General features: G+C 40.1%; 1 protein-coding gene across 1 annotated transcript in view; it reads left to right on the forward strand.

Moving 5' to 3' along the window:
• The window catches only part of glis1a (GLIS family zinc finger 1a), a 63,414-nt gene that overhangs the window by 18,331 nt on the left and 21,691 nt on the right, over positions 1-23,392 (forward strand). The window contains exons 2-3 of the mRNA XM_008291793.1: positions 8,936-10,035; positions 21,688-21,849. Coding sequence (XP_008290015.1) covers positions 9,148-10,035; positions 21,688-21,849 — 1,050 coding nt within the window. The 5' untranslated portion in view covers positions 8,936-9,147. The remainder of the gene's footprint in view (positions 1-8,935; positions 10,036-21,687; positions 21,850-23,392) is intronic.

Consider the following 23,392-nt stretch of genomic DNA (forward strand, 5'->3'; position numbering starts at 1 on the left):
ATCCAGACTGGAGGATGTGAGTTGGTTCAGTTAGTGTTTAAGTTCACGCTTCATAATGACGAACAGCAAGAAGATCTGTCTGAAAGATCTGAGTCCTGTGAATTACTTACTACTCGGTTTTGGAGGAAAAGGGTATCGTTCACCTCTAATCACAACAGTGTGGCTCTTTGTGCCGCTCGGCAGCGTCCGGTCAGCAGCTTCCCTCAGTATAAATAAATGTTTCAGGAGGCTCCACCTCATGGTCCTCCTGTTTCTCAGCTCAGCCAGTCTTGACAGCGATGGGAGATTTTTACAGTGAAAACAGAGCAGGACCAGAACATTTTGCTCAGTTATTATTTATTACTGCATATACAGCACTTCATGTCTTCTGCATGTTCTTTAACAGTCAGATTGGCAGAAAAAGCAAAAATAGGTTCTTCTGGGAAACATTTCCTTGTACCTTGTATTTTTCTCCCGTCTCTACAGTAAAGGTTATGCAAACTATAGCTCTCAGCTGTTCCTTTAGCACTGGACAAGTAAAGACAGTACAGAAATTATCTTTTTAAAGGTAGTTATCAGACAAACCCGGGAGTGTTGCAGAACTTCTGAAAACTCATCTGTTCTCATCATTTCCTGTAGCAACAGCAGCACAGTGAGAATAATGTGTGTTGAATCGATGTGGAGCAGCAGCTGTGGATGTTGACGATGCATTAATCTGTCAGATGTCCAGTAAATTAAATGCGTTTACTATGTGAGGGAACACAAGTAAAATGTCAACAACATAGCGAGGTTCAGAATCGGAGTTTGTGAACGTAACATCTCAGGTGGAGCTTCATTGATTCATCCGACAATTTGTGGAGGATCCCTTATGTTAGTTTTTTGAGAGGTGAGTATGTGTTTGTCACTTCAGGTCATAAACATTAACCAAAGCTAATACAATATATTTGTAATACACTAGTAAAGACCATTTATATCATGGTAGTCTTGAGTTTCCAGTGACTATTAGAACGCTAAATTTTCCATGACTGAATCATTGATACTCATGCGTCTTTGTCACGATAAAACAGTTGTGCATTTTGGCTCTTTTATGGATTTATTAAAGATCTAAAGGTTCAAAAATATACATACAGCAATGCTAACAGTTGGTTAACCATCTTTTGGCCATTTTCACCTGAACTAAGTGCTTTTGTTTGCTGTGTACAAGTTTCTGGTTGTATCTTTGACCACTTGTCCGTATAAAAGTATGCAAACTTTTGCTCATTAACTGTATATGTGCTAAAATATCAGCTGGGTATGAATAAGGAATGGATTTCTATGTGTGGATTTTGTGGAAAGCTCATCAAAAGATGGTTGGTGGTTCGCCTCTTCATCAGTTTATTAGAAAAATTTGGTATTTTGAGAAGCTTTGTGTAGATCTGGACATTGCACAGAGGCGAGCAGTTGCCTAAATCTGTAGGTTTGTTTTTCCAGAAAACTGTGCAATAACACACAGCTGTGGAAATTATACAAGTTATAAAGCAGATCTGAAGCTTCATTGCAGCCACTGGTACAAATAAGTGGTGAGTTTGGAAGGTGTGAATGTGTAAGAATGTGAAGCAGGTGGCTGTTAGAGCAGCACAAGAGTCCTCATTCAATTTGCTCTGGACAAACAAAGGTTAATGACCTGAAAATAGAGTAAATGATGATTTATTGGCGCACCACAAGCCCACAAAATTGGTTTCACAGGATTAAAGTATTTTGAAAGCGAAGGACCTGAGGCACAAATTATTCAGAGAAGTGTAAACTTTCACCCTCCAGCCAACTCTCTCCGTTACTGGGATACAGGTCTCTCATGTGTCTTATAGAAACACAAGCGACAGTTGTGAAACTAGTGACGTAGTTCTCATGTTTTCTTTAATGCAGAGCCAGCTACATTTATGAGATTTTGTTCTCTTGCAAATATATTGTCTTAACCTGAAATACGCTGCACCTACGGGGATTTCTACCCAGAAATCTGATTTACAACGCGTATTTTCCCTCTCAAGCTCATAACATCTCACATAATTTATGTATAAATGTAATAAAAATCATTGTCAGGGTTGCAAATCAGATTTCAGATGTAGCTTGAAATGCATGATGCTAATTCCATATGGCTCAGTGATGTTACTTTGGTTTGATATGACAGCAACCGTCCAAAATCACGACACTAATGCACATAGTGAATGTACAAATACGAAACATAAAGCATGTGCAAAATGCATGAAAGAGTTTATTAATGTTTATTTCCTTTAGTGGCTCTTTTAAACAACCAAACTAAACTTTTTAGCATGTTAAATGTTTCTTAACGCCTCTCAACCGTCAACATTAAAACATCCCAAAAGCTTTTATTAGATTTATTTCTAAAACAGGCATGTGCTTTGGGCCACAATAAAGGGCTTGTCTTAGTTAACCAGTTTAGCTGCCAAACCTGAAGGCATCTAGCATTAAAAGTGCATTATTTCGGTGTTGTTTTGGCTACCTGAGGACAGCGTAGCCAACTTATAACACAACACTAACTCATGGTCTTAGCGACAAAGCTGACCTACAGCATGGACTCAAGATGCAAAGCAATGTTAGCATTCATTTGGACTTTTGTTGATGATCATTTCTGTATCTTTTAGCTCATTTTTGGTCTCCACCAGCACCAAATATCTGGCCATTTGGCTTCTAATCAGTAGTTATGGGAACATAGAAATGAAAGCAAAGTGAAGAAAAACTGTGCAGTATTTGCAAGAGCTTTCAGTTTTATAACAACACTGCAGGTTCTACTTCAAGAAGTGGTCAGATCAAGTTTATATTTGGAACATGATGTATCATGACGTAATCGCAGTGCACACGGCAGGGAAGATGAGCATCAAAAATTACTGACAGAATGTTGCAAACAATGCACATACATGATGGATTGTTAAAAAAATGTAGCCTACATAAAACAGCCTGTGGTTTGCCCTACAGGCGCAAAGAAGCATTACCATTTATTTGAAGTTGTGTTAATATGAACCTGATGAATTTATATCCAATATTACCTCTTTTTTGCTCTGTTTTTGTTCTCCACCAGCACCAAATATCTACCTACATACTAATATATAACTACTAGTCAGTCCCTCCAGGATTTTGTGATTCTGCAAAGTTTAGTGTAAATTAAGGAAAACTGGAATATTTAATAAAAGATCTGTAAATGTTTTTTTAAATTACTGCAGCTTTTCTACAAGTATTAGCCAAAATAAAGAAAGCACTCATGTGTATTTGGAACATGACACATTGAATGACATCAGATGAGCACAGTAAACAAGTCCCATGTGACCGAATGTTGTGAAATTTTGCAAACAGTGCGTAAAATGAATTTAAAGTTCCACAAATGATTGTCGTCAACATAAAACATGGGTTATGTGGTCAGTTAGCAAAAGGCTAACCAGCGTTAGCATTCATATGCTAGGAGTGGTGTTAATATCCAATTGATGAATCTATGTCTGATATTTCCTCACCTTTTAGCTCAGTTTTTGGTTTCCACCAGCACCAGATGACTCGCTCTTGAGCAACTAATCTGTCCCTCCAGGATTTTATGATTTTACAATCATAGAAATTGAAGCAGTTCAAAGACAACTGTGCACAATTTGTATGAATGTCCAGTTTTTATGCTTAAATGAACACATCATTTCCACATAAAATGGCCAAATCAACAAAGCATTTGTACTTATTCGGACCACGAACAGTGAACGGAAATTTCAAAAACAAAAATGACTAAAAATAACGCAAATGTTGTTGATATGTCTGCAAACAATGCACTCTGCAAGGTGGATGTAAAGCTCCACACATGAATGCAGTCTACTGTGTTTAGCCGCTATTTTTAATCAAAGGTTTATTTTTAGGTAGACTGAAGACTCACAGCTGGAACCAAAAGCTACTATTTACTTTTTCTCTTTCATCACTGGTAGTCTGTGTGTTTATGTTTTTTTAATGCTTGTAATGCTGCTGCTACAATTGAAGTTTTGGCAGTTTATGCAATTTGATGCCAAAAAAACACATAAAACTTTGCGAGATGAAACAGAAATTGTGACAAAAGCTGCTGCAAAATCAGGCATTTTTTTGGCTGCAACAATCAAAAGAAAGAAAATTCCTGAGAGACTGACTAATTGCTCGGCTGTGTTGAGCAGCTGGTTGCTAATGCTGCGTCTGCGGTTTGGTGCTCGGTGGGTTGTGTGGGTTTTTCACAGCCTTTGGACTGAAGCAGCTGCCTGATTGATGAGATCGCTGAGTTTACATGTTTTCAAAAGGATGACACTAAAACAATGCAGATTTGGGTGACGACGACTTTGATTACCGTAAAATGTTGGTTATTGCAGGTGGCAGGTGACACAGTCAGCTTCCACCAATAAACATTCAATTCTCGTCACAAGAAGTAAAAAAAATGTGCAGATTTTTACAGATAAATGAGCTTCAGGTGCACTTTCTGAAGGTTGAACTGTCTGTTGCAATAGCGACATTATTTTACCACGCAAAACAATGTAAAGCTGTATATTGGTTTATTTATAAAGATATCATTTATACTGATATACCTTAGAAAAACAAGATTAATATTCAACTGCATTTATGTAAATTTATTTAATCTCTGACACTTCAAAAACTCCATTAAGTATAATTGAGGAAGAATAAGATTAAGAATCCGAACATTTCTCATTTCAATGAGAGTATTTTCCCACATTTCAGCCAAAATAAAAAGCACAAAAAATAAAAAGTTTGTAGTTCAAGAACCAAAGTGCTTATTGTTGAGACAAGTACACATTTGCTTGTCCTGAAATGCCACAGCTGTGTTTAGCTAACCTCAGCAAGTGAGTCTTTAAAAGACACCACATGAGATGAGGCTGCTATTTTATAAAGTCCTCTGGCTCAGTTGAGGCTTTGTGGGGACACTTTTCTTAGTTTTACTGTCTGACTCGTCTTTCTGGATTCGGACCAAAGTGGTTTGTGAACAGGAACTGTGAAAAATAAGCCTGTTTTTCCATATTTGCTGTTGGATTTCTGCTATATTTACGGCCGAGTGGAAGTTCACACGATCTGAGATTATGAACTTTTTCCGTCTTTGATTGTTCTGATGTTCTGTTTGCCCTCGAAACTCTAATATTGGTTTTAGCTCTCAAAGCCAACAGGTACTAGGTTGCAATTATCATACTTCAAACATAGCAAACCACTCGAGCTTCCCTGGTATCATTAATCCGGCTCAGCTCGTCGACACACAGACACGTCGCAGCCTCTCTAATTAAGACTCAACCACAGTTCCCATGACTGGTCCGCTACACGGCTCTGGTGGGGGGAACTTCCAGCGATTTACGGGAAGAATCATAAAACTGTAAACCAGACTATACCAGGAAACTATGGGCATGAACCTACACTTAGTGACTCCTTCGTCAGCTAATATAACTGCAGAAGTGAACTTACTCATCCTGTTAGCTGCGTCGGTTGCTGGCTTGTAAAATAACCATCAGCATTGAATCTTTCCTATGACTAATTGCACGTGGCGAGGATCCTGCCGTAGATTAGATCATCAATATCTGGCAGAATGCTGTGGAAGTCAAGTCCAATAAACAGTTGAGGACTTTTTGCACAGTGGAGCTACTGTATGTGTGACAGGGGTGTTGGTGAGAGGAGGGGAGCGTCCTCCATTTTCCAGCCTCCCTGTGTTGCATCAGTAGCGAGCGGAGCGATGTGGTCCATTACTCTTCCTCTGTTAACAAGCATCTGGACCAGGTTCCAGGCGATCGGCTGCCACACAGCGCCCGGCTGTTTGCTGCATGGTGGCCTCAGCGCCTGCAGCGATGAATCAGACCCGACTGTCACAGCAGCTCAGAGGAAACCAAATATACACTCGCTGCAGCGTCGCACTCGGACGTGTTTGACTGAAGCCTGCTGACACGGGGGTCGGACTCCGTGTTTGTTTGGGTTTCACTCCGTCCGTAAACTCCTCTGCCGTTCACCTTGGTCCATTTGTTGTCAGTGATTGAACCCAGAGTGGAAACGAGGTTCACGGAGGGGCACATTTTGGGGGGGAGGGGGGTTTATATGGGAGCTGTCACACCAGCTGAGTCGTGGCGTCACAACACCGCAATAAATCTTGACTCAGTTTAGCCGATGTGCTAAGCGCTTTCTGTAAGGGACAAATCCATCAGTTCCGCACACTGAAATCTGTTTTGTGTAAAGCCTTTTGAGGGAGCTGTGGGAAAATCTTTCACTGGAGTCTGCTGGGTCCGAAGACCACAAGTTTAAACGTCAGAACAGACAGTCGTTCTGGTTCTGCTGGGTCGATTTTGATCCTTTTTGTCAGTGTGAGAGGTGTGAATTTACAAGGAGGTATTTTTTACTGCAGTTATTCGATTTTATGCTGCATTGCACTTTAAATCTGTTAGTTTTCTGAACCCCAAAAAGAGTTTAAAAGGTATGTTATCTTTTAAAAACTGCTAAAATTACACTATTTACCAGGCTGTAAAAACAGAAAGAATAGTCCAACAGTCCTTGATTTGATAATGTATGACAAGCAGTTCAAATCAGGATACTTCCTCAAAATAACCTTATTCAACATGCCTCAAATAATAAATCACCAGAAATGGTTTATTTCTGGTGGCCAGATTTGGTAGAATAATAACAAAATCTGCACTCAGCATAAATGAGAAGCTATAAATAACTGAGCAGCGACCAACAGTAACATGAAGAAAATTCAGGAACTTCTGAACTGCAGGCTGCGTTTAAACAGAGCAGATAAGAAATATGCATAGAAACAAATAAATAATGTCAGTAGTGAAATATCTATAACACACAGAGTAATGATTTTTCCAGGATTGGCATTATAAAAGATGTTGTACATGTTTATTCCATTCTTTTTTCAGTTTTTATAAAAGAATTTTTAAAAATTCAACTGTCATTTTTTTTCTTATTTATGATTTATGACATTATAACTGTGTCATACTGCACAGAAAATGTACGAGTTCCCTCTACCTCTAGTCATGGGTGCAGGACTTCATACTACAGTGAAACATGAGCCCTCAGTGAGTTAACATGTAAAAGGAGAAAAAAAAAATGCAGAGAAAACACTTGGGGCTCAGAGGGTCAAATTTCAAGCAAATGTATTAAACTTTCTACTCCACAGGTAAAGTCATTGTGCAGATTGAGATTTTGCATGCAACATTCTAAAACACCTGCCTACCGTGACATAAAAAGTATGAAGTTCCCAACCTTTAGCTTGTTAAAAAAAAGGAATTAGGATCCCTTGACACACTTTCGATGTTAATGAGTCATTAGAAGTTTTACCAGCAGGGTGTACAAGTTGGACATAGCCGGGCTTTCTTTGTGTAAGCCGGCTCAACAAACCCGAAAGCCCCAGTCAGAGATGACGGGTATCACAAAGGTGGTTTTCAACTTTCTTTGTCAACTCAGGCTTTCTGCTTCAGACTCTGTGCGGGTTCACATAAAAAAGGGACGTTTAACGCTTCAGGTGACTCTTCTTCTGCACAATATGAACCGATCGTGTGCAGCTGCTTCACTCAACACGCTGTTTTTTTATAGAGAACAATGAGGAATATATTAAAAAAATATATAACGGTAAAAAGCGCTGCTCCTGCAATTGGTGCAAGACAGGAATGCTGGTAGGAAACTGTTAAACATGTTAATGTAGAATATTTTACCGATGCTTATTTCCAACTGACAGCTGCACGTTAAAGTTAAACTTTAAACTTCATACATTTAAACATGATTTTGAATTGAATCACATTTAGGTCTGACACTGTCCCATAATAGAATAGAATAGAATAGAATAGAACTTTATTGATCCCTTTGGTGCAAACCCCAGGGAAATTGTTGAATGCAGGACATCACTTTAATTTTTGGCTAAATCAAAGTAAAATCAGTGTTATTGATTGAATATTCTCTGTAATACATACCAGCAGAATGATCCATTCTCTGATCTGTGTTCTATCAGCTACAGTACCAGCAGAATAAACGGACCTGACAGCAAATCAGAGCCAGACATAAAAACATATTTATGTGATTTCTGCATCGCCAACTTAACAGATGTCAGGTTCCCATGGCAACGTGAGAACTACAGTAGGGCTGGACCTGAACATCCAAATATCCGAATGTTCAGTCGTTGTGGTGGTATCGGGATATACATTCGCCCACAACCAGCACACCCCCCACCACCTCCACTGATGGTGGCAGCAGAACTGTGACCGCCAACCTAAACAGGCATCAGCAGCTAAGTACTGCCTGTGTGTTCCGGCCACTTCCACCCCGTCAGAGCGCTCCGTCTCTCCGCCATGATGCTCAGCATGTTTGCAGATATTCCTTCAGCTGAGAATCTGTATTGCTCACATATAATAGTCGGTAAACGATTTGGTTAAAGGGAGACGCTTCTTGCAGCTGATTTAAATCTGAAACTCTGAACATTACCTGCTCCCGACCAGGTTAGCTCCACAGCATCAGTTACCATGGAGATCTAGCAGGTAAAAAGAGAGCCACCTTTGTGACACTGAAAACTCTGACTTTAAACTGAACATACCTGATAACCCACTAATCTTGCTTCGTAATACAGCCCTCTAGATGACTTTGCTTTTCTTCATTCCTACCTTATTAGTTATTTCACATCCCCTCAGATTTATCTTGTGCCCCTCTGGAGGGGCCCAACCCCTATGTTGAACCACTGGACTAAACTACTGAACCGTATATAAAGTTGTTAAAACTACCTACAACAATAAAGTGCTGCTTATGAATCAGAATTAACATCAGGTACACATGAGTTCTTCTTTCCTCTACAGGTGCATGAAGCCTGTTGTTTCAAAGCTTCAGATCCTACAGAGTTGTTGTTTTTTTTGATGAGTTGTTTCAGAAAGTGCTTTGTGTGATTTTTTTCGTCTCTCACAATGACTCATTTGGTTCTTGTTTCTGCCTCCCACAGCGCGCGAGTGATGATTGACCAGGCAGCAGTTTGGAACAAACGACAGATTGCAGAAGATGCCAGCAGCAGCGCATCAATCTAACTCGATTACTGCTGAGTACTGAAAGATGCTGTGGACGGTTTTACCCCCAATGGGTTCTTAAAGTCGCTCCAAGAGATCGACGATTTGACTGAAGGGATCTCCTGGTGGGAGCCAGCCAGCGGGGGCCGCCATGTGGCCCCCTGACCTCGGACCTCCAGATGTGCAGCTGACTCTTCCTGGGTTTGGGAGTGTGTTCGAGGATGCCGAGGAGCTCCAGGCGCCGCTGTCCTCCGGTGGATTCTGCCAGCCGTCCATCCACTCGGGAGGCCTGTGCCTGCTGCCGAGGACGTCGCTGTCCTTGTCCTCGCTGGGACGAGACCTCAGCTCCCTGCTCAGCTGTAAAGCAGCTGGATCCCACTTAGAAAAGACTGCTGAGGACTTTGCCAGCAAAGACCCCAAAAACAGCAGCCAGAGGTTCAGCTGCTACCCTCAGCCATCCATTCCCATCTCCTACATGCTCACCAGCTGCGCCACGTCTCCGTCTTTTGGCTCTCCACCGTCCTCCATGTCCTCGTCCTCCTCATCTTTGCTCTTCACCTCTTGTTTATCCCTTTCCGATGCCGACAACAAACCGTCTCAGCAGCAACAGAAGCTGCAGGACGAGTATCGATCCATAAAACAAGAGCCTGCAGATGATTTCCTGCCGTGTAAAAGGGAACCGTTTCTAAACACCCAGCAGGGGGAGCTGTTCCATTTAGGCCAACCCCTTCAGGGTTACGAGGGTCAGGACAACACGCCGTCGCCCCTTCAGTCCCCGAGGCTTAACGGACCCGTGGGACCGGACCTGGCGCTGGACCAGCAGGAGCAGCCGTGTCATTGGATCGACTGCAGCGCCGCCTACAGCAGCCAGGAGGAGCTGGTGAGGCACATCGAGAAGGTGCACATCGACCAGAGGAAAGGGGAGGAGTTTGCGTGTTTCTGGGCCGGCTGTGTGCGACGCCACAAACCCTTCAACGCTCGCTACAAGCTGCTCATCCACATGAGGGTCCACTCTGGAGAAAAACCCAACAAATGCATGGTGAGTACGGCCGGTTCTGTCTGGATGGACTGTGACAAACACTGAGTAACTGTCAAATACTGACTGCACACGCCTTGAAAACATCGTAGTTTATTCAGCTAGATAGATAGATAGATAGATAGATAGATAGATAGATAGATAGATACTTTATTCATCCCCAACGGGTAAATTCAAGAGAACGGAAGAATTTTCTTTTTTGTGATTGCTGCAGCCAAAAATGCTTTATATTTTGCAGCTTTTGTCAAACATCATTGCAAGTAAACAAAACCACTAAAAACACTTTTAAAACACTCACAAAAGCTTGCACCTAAGGAGCTACATGGACTTGCAGACACTCAGAGCATTGCCATCTTGCATTTTTAAGCAAACTGCTCTTCAAACGACAATGCCCAAATGTTTCTGGAGAGTTTTCATTCCCCAATTATTGGCATTTGAAAATTTAAATATGGAGCAACAGAACAGAAAATTCACATTTATTACTTTCATACCCAAATCCAAAATCCAAACCGAGTTTCAAGTCTGTTATTTAATCCATTTGTTTTCAGATTTTAACATCTGTACCAAGAGTTGTACAATTTAATGTGTTTTTTGTTGATTGAGGAGCAGGAAAAGTAGTTGTGTTGAGTGGCAGCAGAATTATCGTCATCATCCACACGAGCATTGTTTTAGGTCACTCAAACTGAGGGTTTTTTATTTATCTAAAGTAAATAATGGGCTGCACGGTGGCTCGGTGGTTAGCACCGTTGCCTCGCAGCAAGAAGGTCGCCAGTTCGCGTCCCGGTGAGGACACCCAGGATCTTTCTGCGTGGAGTTTACACGTGCCCCCCGTGCAGCGTGGGTTCTCTCCGGGTTCTCCGGCTTCCTCCCACACAGTCCAAAAACATGTTGAGGTTAATTGGTGATTCTAAATTGTCCGTAGGTGTGAATGTGAGTGTGCTTGGTTGTCTGTCTCTAAGTGTAGCCCTGTGATAGACTGGTGACCTGTCCAGGTGAACCTGCCTTCACCCTAAATCAGCTAGGATAGGATTAAGTGGTGTATAGATGATGGATAGATGGATAAAGTATATAATAACTGGTTTATATGTGATCATGTGGACATGTAAAACAGAGTTTGGGAGATGCTGATGTCACACCTCTATTCATGCATGCTCATTGTTGCTTTGAACATTTGCCTGAAACAACAACAGTGGAAACTTTATACTGTTTTTTTAAAATCTCGCAGTAAAACAAGTTCACTCCTAAACTTGACATTGCTGCACCAATTCACCAGGAAAAACCTCTGTGTCTCCAAATAGTGCTTGGTTCACAGTATCTGCAGTTTCAAGTGTGCAGGGACAATTAAATTAAAGAATATTTTCCCTAACAGGCCCTGCATGCCTGTTAGAGCGTTTGTCGTTATTTTTTTCGTTCGCATGTGTATAGACGATTATTGTTTTTGCTGGGAGGGCAAAGATATCCATCCAGAAAACTATTTATTGTTGTAGTTTTGCTTTCCTCATAAGTGAAGCTCAGTTAACCATTTATAACATTGTACCAGAACCAGACTGTATCTGTTATTAAAATATAACCAACCACTTTTATTAGGGGGCTACCGAGTGCGGTGCATTAACTGAACAGACGGTGTGGTGCTGCTTGGATTTAAATGGATGTAACGTTTGCTGCCCGTCATTTCTGTTGCATTAAATCTGGTAGATTTGTAGTTGAGAATTTACAGAAACATGTTCAACATCATCGGCATCATCGGAGTCAGTTATATAAGGCTGTCATTTGCTCTCTAGTTCGTCCATTTCATTCCTTTTTTTTTTTTTCAGATCTCAATCTGGCATTTTGATAAGGATAACGAAACTTATTGTATTTCAAAATTCTCCCCAGTGTCTCTTATCCATAGAGCCTGAGGTTGTTCATTTTGGCCTCACGGTTGTGCAGCAGTTACGGGCTGAATTCGGGGATGTTTTTTCAGGTGGAAATTTCAAAGAACAGCCTCGGGGTTGAGATTAATCAAGATTAAGATTGGTGGCGGGGGTCTCTGTTCGCATACTATTTACAGCTGATCTGCTAGCAGGGAAATTTGTAATTTAAACATCGAAATATAAACATTAGAGCTCTGTTTACGTGAACGTTTTAATGTCTGGATGTGATAAAGCTGCCGGTGTGCGCTGCCAGATGCACCTTTCCCCTCCTGCTTGTGCAACCTGGTTGGCTTGCGTTCGTTGTCGGTCGATTGACTATAATGTCAGAGAGGACGTCAAAGTCCAAGTGAAGTCACGAGCTGAGCTGTGAATCGAACCAAAAGTCATCAAATTGATGATTCGAGTCCAAGTCAAAAGTTTCTCTGTCAAAAGAAGCATTTTTTGCTTTAATTCTTGGACGACTCCGCAGTAATGAAGGATTTTTCAGTCGCTTCACCAGTGGACGCTTATCCAGAACATGCAGGAATCAAACTGCCAACCCTGGGAACAGATGGTCCAAACATGTGTCACCTTTTCCAGCTTTTTCCATTTAGAGGTTTAACTGGGTTTGAAACGTATTAACCTGCTTACAGCCATCTGGACTTCTGTCACACTGATCAACACAGAGAGACGATCAAATGTTTTCCTCTCCTTAAGACAGGTTTCCTTTACTCATGCAGGCCAGAGGGAGAACTGTGGCTCTGCTGAATGAATGAATGAATGAATGAATGAATGAATGAATGAATGAATGAATCTTGAACGTTTGGACTGGAGCTTAGACCAAATGAGAAAGCTGAGACTAAGAAACTGAGATATTCAGATCAAATAATAATGAAAACTGGAACTGTGTACGGTGTCAGTAGTTTTTTACACAACATCCGAGCAAATAAAAACTGATGAAAATGTGCAGCTCTTCATTCAGCAGCAGCACTGTGACTTGTGCTTCATATGCTGCTCCCTGTAACATTTAAAACAGATAAAAAATTCCCTCAATGGCTGCTCTCCTCTTTGTAGTTGCATTTTAGATGAATGATAACCGTTGATACTGATCAGATTAACCTTTGCACTTCACAATAAAAGCCTTCCTGTATTTCAGCCATCTGATGTTCTGTTTGCAGCGGCAGAAACTTAATACTGCTCTAATACAGAGTGAGGAGGGTGAACAGTAAACAGACTTGCTGATATCAGTGAGATAAATGTGTCCGCCTTGTTTCTGGTCCAGGTTTCATTCCTTCGGGAAATATATCAGATGTTGCACAAACATCCACTTAGACTCAGTGATAAACTGATTAGAGTTTAGTGGTCAAAGGTTACTGTGACCTCAACAAACACAGTTTTGGTCATAACTTAAACATTCAAGAGCTAATACTAAATGTCTAATAGGATAAAATGATCACACGAGGACATTTTGTACCCAAAAGATTTAAGGTCAATTCTGGAAAGACGTGGATGTAAACTACAACTTGACTAAGTGGCAAAAGCATAAAATCACGAGGCAGTAATTCTAGTTTTCTCTTTATGTGCAGCATGTTTTTTTGAAGCAGAGAAACTGTTTATAGACAAATCTAGGTTGTAGGTGAAAGTAAGCACGTCCTGCATGACTGTGGTGAAGCCCTGTTGGCCACAAATTACGTTCTTAGATAACTATCAACAAAACAAATCTGTTTTGTTTTCACTCGTAGTTTATTTTTTCCTTTGCAGTTTGGTTAAGATTAGGCACCAAAATTTTGCAGCTTCTGCAAAGCAGGAAGCCTGGTGACACAACTGTGAAGACAAAAAGTCTCTGAGGAGAACAGGGTGGATGGAGGGTCAACAAAACCACAGTAAAGCTTTGTTTTCACTTGTGGTTAAATTTTGCTTTTCCTTTGCAGTTTGGTTAAAATTAGACACTAACACTTCATAGTTACATTCAGGAGATAATGTCACAGTTTGGCTCAAAGTGCAACCTTTTGACAACATATTTGAAGCTTGTCGTCTAATTTCTTGGTTACCACAGTGATGAGTCCTGCGCTAGCTGATAAATAGGGTTAGCTGGGGGGCGCCGCTATAGCTCACCTGGTTAAGCTGGCGTCCCATGTGCAGGGCTACAGTCCCAATGTGGAGGTCATGAGTTCGAATCCTGCTCATGGCCCTTTCCCACATGTCCTTCTCCCCTACTTTCCTGTCTCTCTCTGACAGTGCTATCCAACAAAGGCCAAAAAAATAACTTAAAAAAAAAAATAGGGTTAGCTGGTTGGTTGGCTGATAAAGAGTGACAGTGAAGCCATATGACAAATATGATGATTTTTTAAAAATGTACTTGTGATGTATCACAATCAAAAGTTTCCATCAAAACATAGTTGAGAACGCTGTTTACGTGCATAGGAACATATTTTTGGGAGTCGTGTGGTGGCAGTTCAGGAGTAAACCTGTATGTAACTCTGTAAAGTTGGCATAAGGATCTTGTTACAAATTCCCTGTTGGCAATGGGGAAATGGCTGCCACTGGTGGACACCTGAGCCCTGAACCCTCCCATGATTCCCGGACGCAAAACAGGTGTGCCACTGGAGGGCTGGTGCCTCAAAGCCTGGCTTGATTGCCAACTGAAATCAGGTGAGAGAAGAAGAGCTGGTGGCATGCATTTTGAGGCTGGTCGGTGAGCTGCAAACATCTCTCGATACATATGAAGTGCCCTGGGAATCCCTTTTCAACAAATCCATGAGTGACTGATCCGTGAGATGATTTCTTCTTTATTTCTGGGGGGGTTTAATTACTGGTTGATGTTTAGTTATGTTTTCTTCAGTTGATTAGTCACTAATTTTGTGTTGGGGTTATTGTTTTGTTATTCAGAAAACCATGGACACATGAACACGAAGCAATGAATAAATATTGCAAACCACCTCCACTGACTGTGTCTCTTTGGCCGGAGAGGCTATAGTGGTCAGCATTCACCAGTGTTATATTAAAGAGTGAAGAGAAATCTCTAATAGATCTTATCACTGAAGTGAAGGTTCAGTAAAAGCAGCTATATGTTGAAAATAATCATAATGTGGCTTTCGATTAAAGGCTAACACTCAAAGAAGGACACTTTAAATTGGAAATGTTGAGGTGTTTTAACCTGTTTTCTTTTCTGTGCTGTTTTCTTCCAAAACTTTCTCTTTGGAGAAAACAGAAAGTAAAAAAACACGCTTTGCTGCTGCTGCATGAAATATGTTGTAATGTAGTAAATCTGCCGTAAATCTTTATGTCTTGATGGGTTTCTCTGCTTCATGTGGACGAGAAATCGCAAAAGACAGATTGAACCACTTCCCCACATTATATCTTGGCGCAGTGTTTACTGGCCCACATTCCTCTTTTACACAGCCTGACTTCTCTGATTTGTATTAGAAGCTGCAAGAAATCATTGAGTTTGATTATTTGAACAAGTAAACTAGCTATTTTACACAAAGCCGGTGTCAGACTCAGTTTCAGGCAAATGCTTTCTGACTGAATAACTTCCACATTTAACAAACATTTCTGTTTTAAACTTGCTCGCTTCCATTGCAGATGTAGACGTGGAGTCGATTTTTCTATCAAGATTGATTGATTTCACTGTAAACTCAAAAGAAGCGCATGGATTTTGAAATTTTCAAGACCCACGTCCGCGATAAAGACTAAACCAGACCACGTCAGGCCTCAGAAGAGTGATGTGTCTGCGTTAACCATCACAACCTCTGAGCCTCCATCGCCCTCCATCATTTCTGAGTCATTTTCTGAAGCTGGATTTGAACTTGTCTGTCCCATGATGACCTTCTGTTCCCTGAGAGTGAGTAACTCTCTCCGTTATTCCCTGCTGTCAACAACCTGGAGCTCCGATTAATAATTCATTCAGAAGTTTTCACTCGGGGACACGCTTCCTACTTAAGTGAATTAGTTCATTATAGCGACCTGACCTGCTGCCAGCTTATAAATATATTACTGCTGAGAACCGCCTGCGCACAGATTAATAAGATTAAATCAACACAAAAAAATTACTCATTAGTCACACTTGAACTACGCGAATAACGTCATTTCATTTTCATAAAGCGCTCAGGCCAAAACATGTAAATTAAGTCATTCCCGGTGCTGCAGTGGAAAATGAATATATCTCACATGAATGTGGTCAGTGTTTGTTAATGAATTCAGCTTTATTTACCAGCTCGTAACGTCGAGCCCCAGATTCGACAGGTGTTATTGGGGCTGTAAACACGAGTTCCCAAAGTGCTTTTAAATCCGGCGTGGTAAAGTCATCGCACGTAATTTATGGTGCTTCAATGACATAGGTACTTGGCTGCGTTCAGAGCGTAGGTATGGTCATATTCTAGTCTTTATATCCATGAAAATACCCGAAACCAACAATGATCCCAATAAAAACATCTGTGTAACCAAAACAAAAGATACATTTAATTTAATTTATAGATGTATTTTATTATTTTGTACCATCCACTGTTAAAAACTCATCACTGGATCCCATCGTCACTCCGTCTGAATATGGGCGCTCTGGTTTATTTTGAGTCCTCGCAGAAAAACATCACACCCATCAGCAACTGTCCCAAAATGACAAATGTTTAGAGTGCAAGAACTCTGCAGTTGCTGTAGAAATCATGACTCTTGCAAAGAGCAAAGGAGGAAGTCGGTGGACATAACTTTGATGACACAGAGTCTCTGTAGGGAGGGCATTGGGGTGGATGAAGGGTCAACAACACACTGGACACACTACCTTTGTGTCCATATACTAATCAGTTGGAACTCACTTCATTACTATGGGAACCTTCATGATCTCTTATTTGCATACTGGTCTTTCCATTTTTTTCCCATCTTGTAGAGCTTCATCTTTTTTTGAACACTATTTAAAACTCACCGAGTTGCATCGTCTCTCTGTCTGAACTGTGGTTTATTTTGAGTCCTCTCAGAAAAACATCACACCCATCAGCAACTGTCCCAAAATGACAAATGTCTGAAGTGAGAAAACTCTCCAGTTGCTACAGAAATTATGACTCTTTACAAAGAGCAAAGAAAGGAAGTCGGCGGACGTAGCTTTGATGACGAAGAGTCTCTGTAGGGAGGAGGTCAGGGTGAGCAGAGGGTCAACAACACACTGGACTTAGGCCTTGTTTCCACATATTAATTTATTCGTATAGGAAAGCAAATGGAACCTATGATCTCCGATGTGTCCTCCTTCCAACTTTTTCCTCGAGCGAAGAATTCTAACTTTTGTGGACCATGTGACACTGTGGCCAAGAAAAACACGAATTAGCTAACAGGCTCTTCTGTCAAACGGTGAAATCGTGTAAATAAGTGTCCTTGTTCTGCTCAGGACACCCACCAAACTGAGCTGTCCATCAGGCCGTTTGTTTTGTCTTACAGTCTTGCTTTGTTCTGCAGGATTAGCTGCCAGAGCTTAAATCCACGACTAAACCTAAATCATTAACACTTCCATAGAATCAGTATGATCATTCTCCTGGTTGGTCAAAACTGCCTGGCTATATGTGGTTGTGTGTAAAACGGCCGCATAGAAACAGTTCTGCAAACTTCTCTTTGCTACGAAATCCAATTTACTGAATTATTTTAAACATCTCATGTCTCATAGCCTTAGTATATCTGATATTTAAATGTTTAAATACACAATTTACTTGAGGAAATATAGTATATAAACTATAAAGCTGTTCTCGTAGTATTTCAAGTTGCAGTAGTCATGTGGGGAATTAAAAGGCTGAATGTGTATTTTTCTTTTCTAATACCACAAACTAATGTGTTGAAGTTTGTCTTTGCAGCTCTGTTGACAAAAAAGCTGCAAGTTTTCGGGTCTGAAATGAAAAGTTATGTCCTCAGTTTCTCAGGATTTCATCTGGGTTCCTATGTGCCTGAGTGTTTGAACATTTCAATCATCAGTGTGTGTTTCAGTAAAGAGGCGACAGGTTTTCTTGTTCAGAAAAGGCCTTTTGAGGGTGACTGCATATGACAGAAAGCATCATCGGTTCATATACAGCAAAGGACCTGAGTCTGTGTTAACTTATTTGACAGGAATCTGTGCACTTTGCAGACCGTTTGGTGAACAAAAATGTCAAATAAGTACATAAAACTCTACTAACTTATCATCGTGCTGCTGGTTGATCTTTCTTTGGTTCTGGCTTAAACCTTTTTAGCAGGATGCCAAAAAATTCCACCGTGCAGGAAAAACCCTGGGCGGCTTCAAACCTTGTATTAATTAATCACCGTGCTGTAGTGTGTTTTTATGTACAGACGTATTAAACTAAATGAGGTGACTGACATTTACAGACTCATTAGCGAAACCTAATAAAACCCTGGAATGAAAATTAGGTTGAAAAGCTTTTAGGATCAGAGTAGGGCGAAGTTCGAAGACTAATTTCCGAGACATTACAGGTTGTTTTTCAAAATAAAAATATCTAAATTAATTGATTTAATATCCGTACAACATCTGGAGGGACTATTTTCTGTTAAATGTCGTGTTACACAATAATTTAGTGTCTTTATCGTTCATTTGGTGACGAGGAGACACTTAAATTCATGCATAAAAAGAGTTCCCTGATTAAAAAGACTCCTTTAAACAGCTGAATTTAGTGCATAAGGTGAATTCAGACTGGTCTGTTTGTGTAAAAACCTCTTGTGATTATCTGAAACACTCTTTTACTGCCTTAAAATATTTCCATGTTGGGTTTGACGTAAAGGTCAGATACGACCACACGGTTAATTTGAAAACCGTGAGATATGAGATTGAATGTGACAGAGTTTCTGTAAAGTTATAAAGCGTCGGTTTATGGCCTGCTGACGCTGATATTTGCTCCTTGTCTGGCTTCAGTCCAACAGAAACACTTTTAACCTGAACCTACCACAGTCTCATGTGTGTGTGTTTGTGTGGTTTTCTTTCAATTGGCTGTTTGGGAAAAGGCTGTTACCTGAAGTTTATGATTTAAACGGTGATATATTGCCTCCTTGGTATTTCGGTCTCCAACATCACTCAGTTCTAATGTGAAAATAGGATTTTATTACTTGTTAGTTACACGCCAGTGCAGTTAAAAGGTACAGACGAGGGGATTGGATGTGATTTGTAAAGCAGGATAAAGGTTCTGATGTTGTATTTTTTCTCTTGTCAGCACAGTAAATGTGTTCAGGATGAATTTATACCAGTCATACAGATTATATGCTGTCCTTGATTGAACTGTTCGACTGTTATATACACAGTTGTGTCCATTTTCTCAATTTTGTACCCATGTGTGCACTACATCTGGTTTTTATTTGATATAACCATATTGTAGGTGATAGACAACAGCGTCTGCAGTCATCCAAGTTCAGCGAAAACCTCTATGAAGCTTCAGCAGTCAAATTGAGTCAGTATGTTTTAAAGTTGCACTCTTCCCCCGGTGACAACATCAGTAAGGACTCCAAATCCATGAGAAATGGAGTCTGTGTTACCTTATTTGACAGAAATCTGCATTTTTTTGCCATTTAATAGTCAAAACTCTCGACTAATTCTTGGTTAAATTAAACCCCAACTGACAAAACTGGTCAAAAATTGTTATATTTGTACATTTATTCTCTATTCTTATCATTTTAACACTGCTGATTTTCCTTTTGCCCTGTTCAAGGGCCACCAAAAACCATCTCAGAACTTTTTGTGTCTCCCTGGACAGCGTTTCTGTTTGTTTGGGAGTCTGTGTTTTTGACAGAAATCTGTCGAAAGAAGTAAATCTGAGCATTTTTGTGCCATTTCTGAACCATTAATAGTCAAAGCTGTCTATTATTCTTGGATAAATGTAACCCCAACCAACAAAACTGATCAAAAATTATTATATACATACATTTATTCTCTATTTTTTATCATTTTCCTGCTAATAATTTTTCCTTTTTCTTGGCTAAAACCTGTTCAAGGAGCACCAGAAACCATCCTCTGACCTTTTCTGCACCCTGGACAGTGTTTCTGTTTGTTTGAAACTCTGGAACCTTTAGAATAAACACTTGATGTTTCCAGCTGCTGAACCTTCATTTTAAGTGAAGACGTTTTTACGCAGAACGAGGACTGTGGTTGTTGAAACCCATCACCTTTATTGGGAGCGCATTAGTAATGGACCAGCGTTGGTGCCCAGCATGGACGGAAGCAGGAGCAGCGAGTTTACTCGGTTGGAAATGCCTAACGTCTGACTGTGTTCGAATGCTTTTGTAACTTTCCAAAACGGCAATTTGATATCCAGCTCAGCTCAGGAAGGTTAGAGAGTATCCTGGATTCTAACGTCTCTCTTCAGCTCTCTTCCTTCAGTTGTTAAAGTGATTATTTGTGGCATTGTTGGTGATACAAAATACTACTTTTATGCACTATATGAACATATGTCCATATGTAAGCGTTTTTTAAGACAGACTTGGAAAAATTTGGACTCATCCTTGAACCCCAATGCTATTTTTTTTAATTCTCAACTAAAAGACATCCCCAAACTCAGCTTGCCGCTTCACAACTTCATTCATTTATTGATTTAGTCTTTATTTGAGCGCATATTATCACATAACACAAATATAAAGTCATTACTTAGAGCATGTAAGTTTTATAACAAATTTATTAACTACAATAAGAGCAGTTGGAGGTGAAATACAATGAATTTTAATCCTGCATTGCGCAAAAAAATAAATAAGTCCAGCTTTAATATGTATAAATAGATTTTCTAAGTTTAATAAAAACAGCCGACACCTTCAGCGTAACTCTGCGTTTTGAGGACAGTAATGAGGTGATGTAATGGGGTAAGAAAAAGCCTTAAAAATAAATAAAGCACAGCGTCTGTCACACCTTAGGGAGAGTGAGAACCATCCAATCTCAGCATACAGCTCACAGCGATAATAATTACAGCTGTCACCGGTAATAAATCTCAATGCGGAGCGATAAACAGTGTCCGAGGGTTGCGTGCATGTACAGAGTGTCGCCATAATCCATAATTTTTTACAGCACAGTGGGAAATGCAGTTCTCATCTTTTCATTTATTCACCAGCTGTGCAACTGTGTGAGGCCAGAATTCACAACTTTGGTCTCATTAAATAGGAGAATTTTTTAATACAATAACTTTTTTGGGGGCTTTTTCACCAGGTCAGAGTGAAACTGGAAAAACTCCAGCCAAAAAAAATAAAAAAATTCTTTTCTGCCTGATCAAAAGTAAAAATTAGAGAATAAAAACCAGCCTCATGACAATGTCAGTGACGCTGATGGTGTTAAACTAGTTCTAAAAACATTTTCAGCTGCATGTTGACCAGAGATTAATCACAGCTCTGCAGAGAACAGATAGCGCCTGGTCCTGCTACAGAAACCTCCAGGATGGAAGGAGTTAATGCATCTTGCTCATAGAGATGTCAATCTACAAAATGTGATTGAGGACATTTGAGGAACTCAGCCGGGTCTAGTTTAGATGGTTCTTCACTAACTCTGGGTTTTAAATTACTAACAAATTGCCAAACCTTCTAAAAATATGTTTTCACTTTGTCATTATGGGTTATTAAGTGGAGATTGATGGGCAAAAAATTGCAACTTTATCCATTTAAAACATAATCTACACACAATAAAGTGTGCAGTCCTGAACTAATATTTCCAGAAGAAACCATAAAAGAGTTTTACCATCTTACAGTCTCTTTATTGAGGGAAATGTTAAACTAAAAAAATGTTTCTGAAGTAATGAATGCCTTGTGTAAAATCTGTTCCTTTCTTTGTTAGTTTGAGGGCTGTTCTAAGGCGTTCTCCCGTTTGGAGAACCTGAAGATCCACCTGAGGAGCCATACAGGAGAGAAACCGTACATCTGCCAGCATCCCGGCTGCCTCAAGGCCTTCAGCAACTCCAGCGACCGAGCGAAACACCAGCGAACGCACGTGGACACGGTCAGTGAACGCAGCAAACACCTGAAACACAGAGCTAAAGTTTACAATTAGAAAACACCGCTATTGTAGCGCAGATTCACATTCGTACAAACCTAGTTTTGTTTCAGTCACACCAACGGGCAGCTTTATGTGTCTCAGAATAGACACGCCAACGTCTGTACGTCTCCATAACTGGAGGTCACGCAGAAAATAATTCATACGCCTGAAAAATTCCAACTAATTTTGTGTGGATTTTGTACCCAGAAAGCTAAACGGTTGATTCAACTCTTGCCAGGACAGTTTGAAACAGAGATGAAATTAAATACAACATGAGAGCATAAAAGAAACTGATGCATTTGCTCACCTACATATAGCACAAAGGATCATTCTGGCTTTGGCCGAAGTGAAACTCCAAACAAAACCTACTTGTCAGCCTCTTTGAGAAGCGCACGTCGTAGAAATGAAGTAAACGTTACACAAACTGAATAAAGTCACACATACTGACATTTACACAGAACTGAAAGCTGTCAGGTTATTATAAAGATGAAGCTCAGAAAAGGTCAGAGAAAGAGTTAATACGCATCATTTCCAAAGTACATATTTGGAAAATTAGTACATGTATAGTTTTAAAGGGTTTTGTTCTTAACTCAACCCTCAACATTCTGAGTGAAAATACTTTTGCAATATTTTGGATAGCATCTGCCCAACTGATGTATAATTTGAAAGCTTCATGACGGTTCAGACACTAGATAAATTACTTTGCAATAAGAGTGTGCACGCAGTGAAAGAGTATTTTTTGTCATGTACAGAGGGATCCTCCCCTCTCAACTCATCAGGATCCTTTTGCTCGACCATCTCAGATTTGCCTAAAAAGTTTCTATCATAATATTTAAAATGGTATCTATGAAATTTTAGATTACTTTCAAACCTTTATTTATTTATTTTTTGGATTTTCTATCATCTTTCAACTCATAATCAGAGCCTATTTAATCTACTTGTTCAATATTGCAGATTCCGAATCAAAGACATGATGAGAAATAAACATTCAGCCAAACTTTAGTGTGTGAAAAAAAAAACGTGCTAAAAATTAGTAGACGGGCAATTTTTATGAGAGACAGTATTTTATATGTCAAGCTTAAACTTCACAAATATCTTTATAAAAAAAAAACAGATTTTTTACTATAAACATTTCAGGAAAATCAAAATTTGTTGTTGATTTGAGATAAATCAGAGTCTGACTAGCCATATTCTTTTTTAGTAAATAAGAGGATGACAGTGAAGCGGTCACGGTTGAGGACTAACTGGTTGTTTTTTCTCGTGGTGAACCTCTCCATCACCTTTAACACCTGCAAAAGCGATCAACTAATACGACCTATTTATGATATCATGTAGCGCTCATTCAGTCCAGGTTGATCAGCTACAAGCTCGTATTTTACAGCCCTGAGTTTATAAAATGTTTTATATAGTAAGAGATCCGAGGCAGCAGTGAAATAAAAACAGCGTCTGAGACCTCGGAGGGTGAAAGTGCAGCGGACAGACGCTTCCCTGAGCTTTTCTATGGGAC

The sequence above is a fragment of the Stegastes partitus genome, unplaced genomic scaffold (assembly GCF_000690725.1).
Source record: "Stegastes partitus isolate 25-593 unplaced genomic scaffold, Stegastes_partitus-1.0.2 Scaffold763, whole genome shotgun sequence".
In the NCBI taxonomy this organism is placed as follows: domain Eukaryota; kingdom Metazoa; phylum Chordata; class Actinopteri; family Pomacentridae; genus Stegastes; species Stegastes partitus.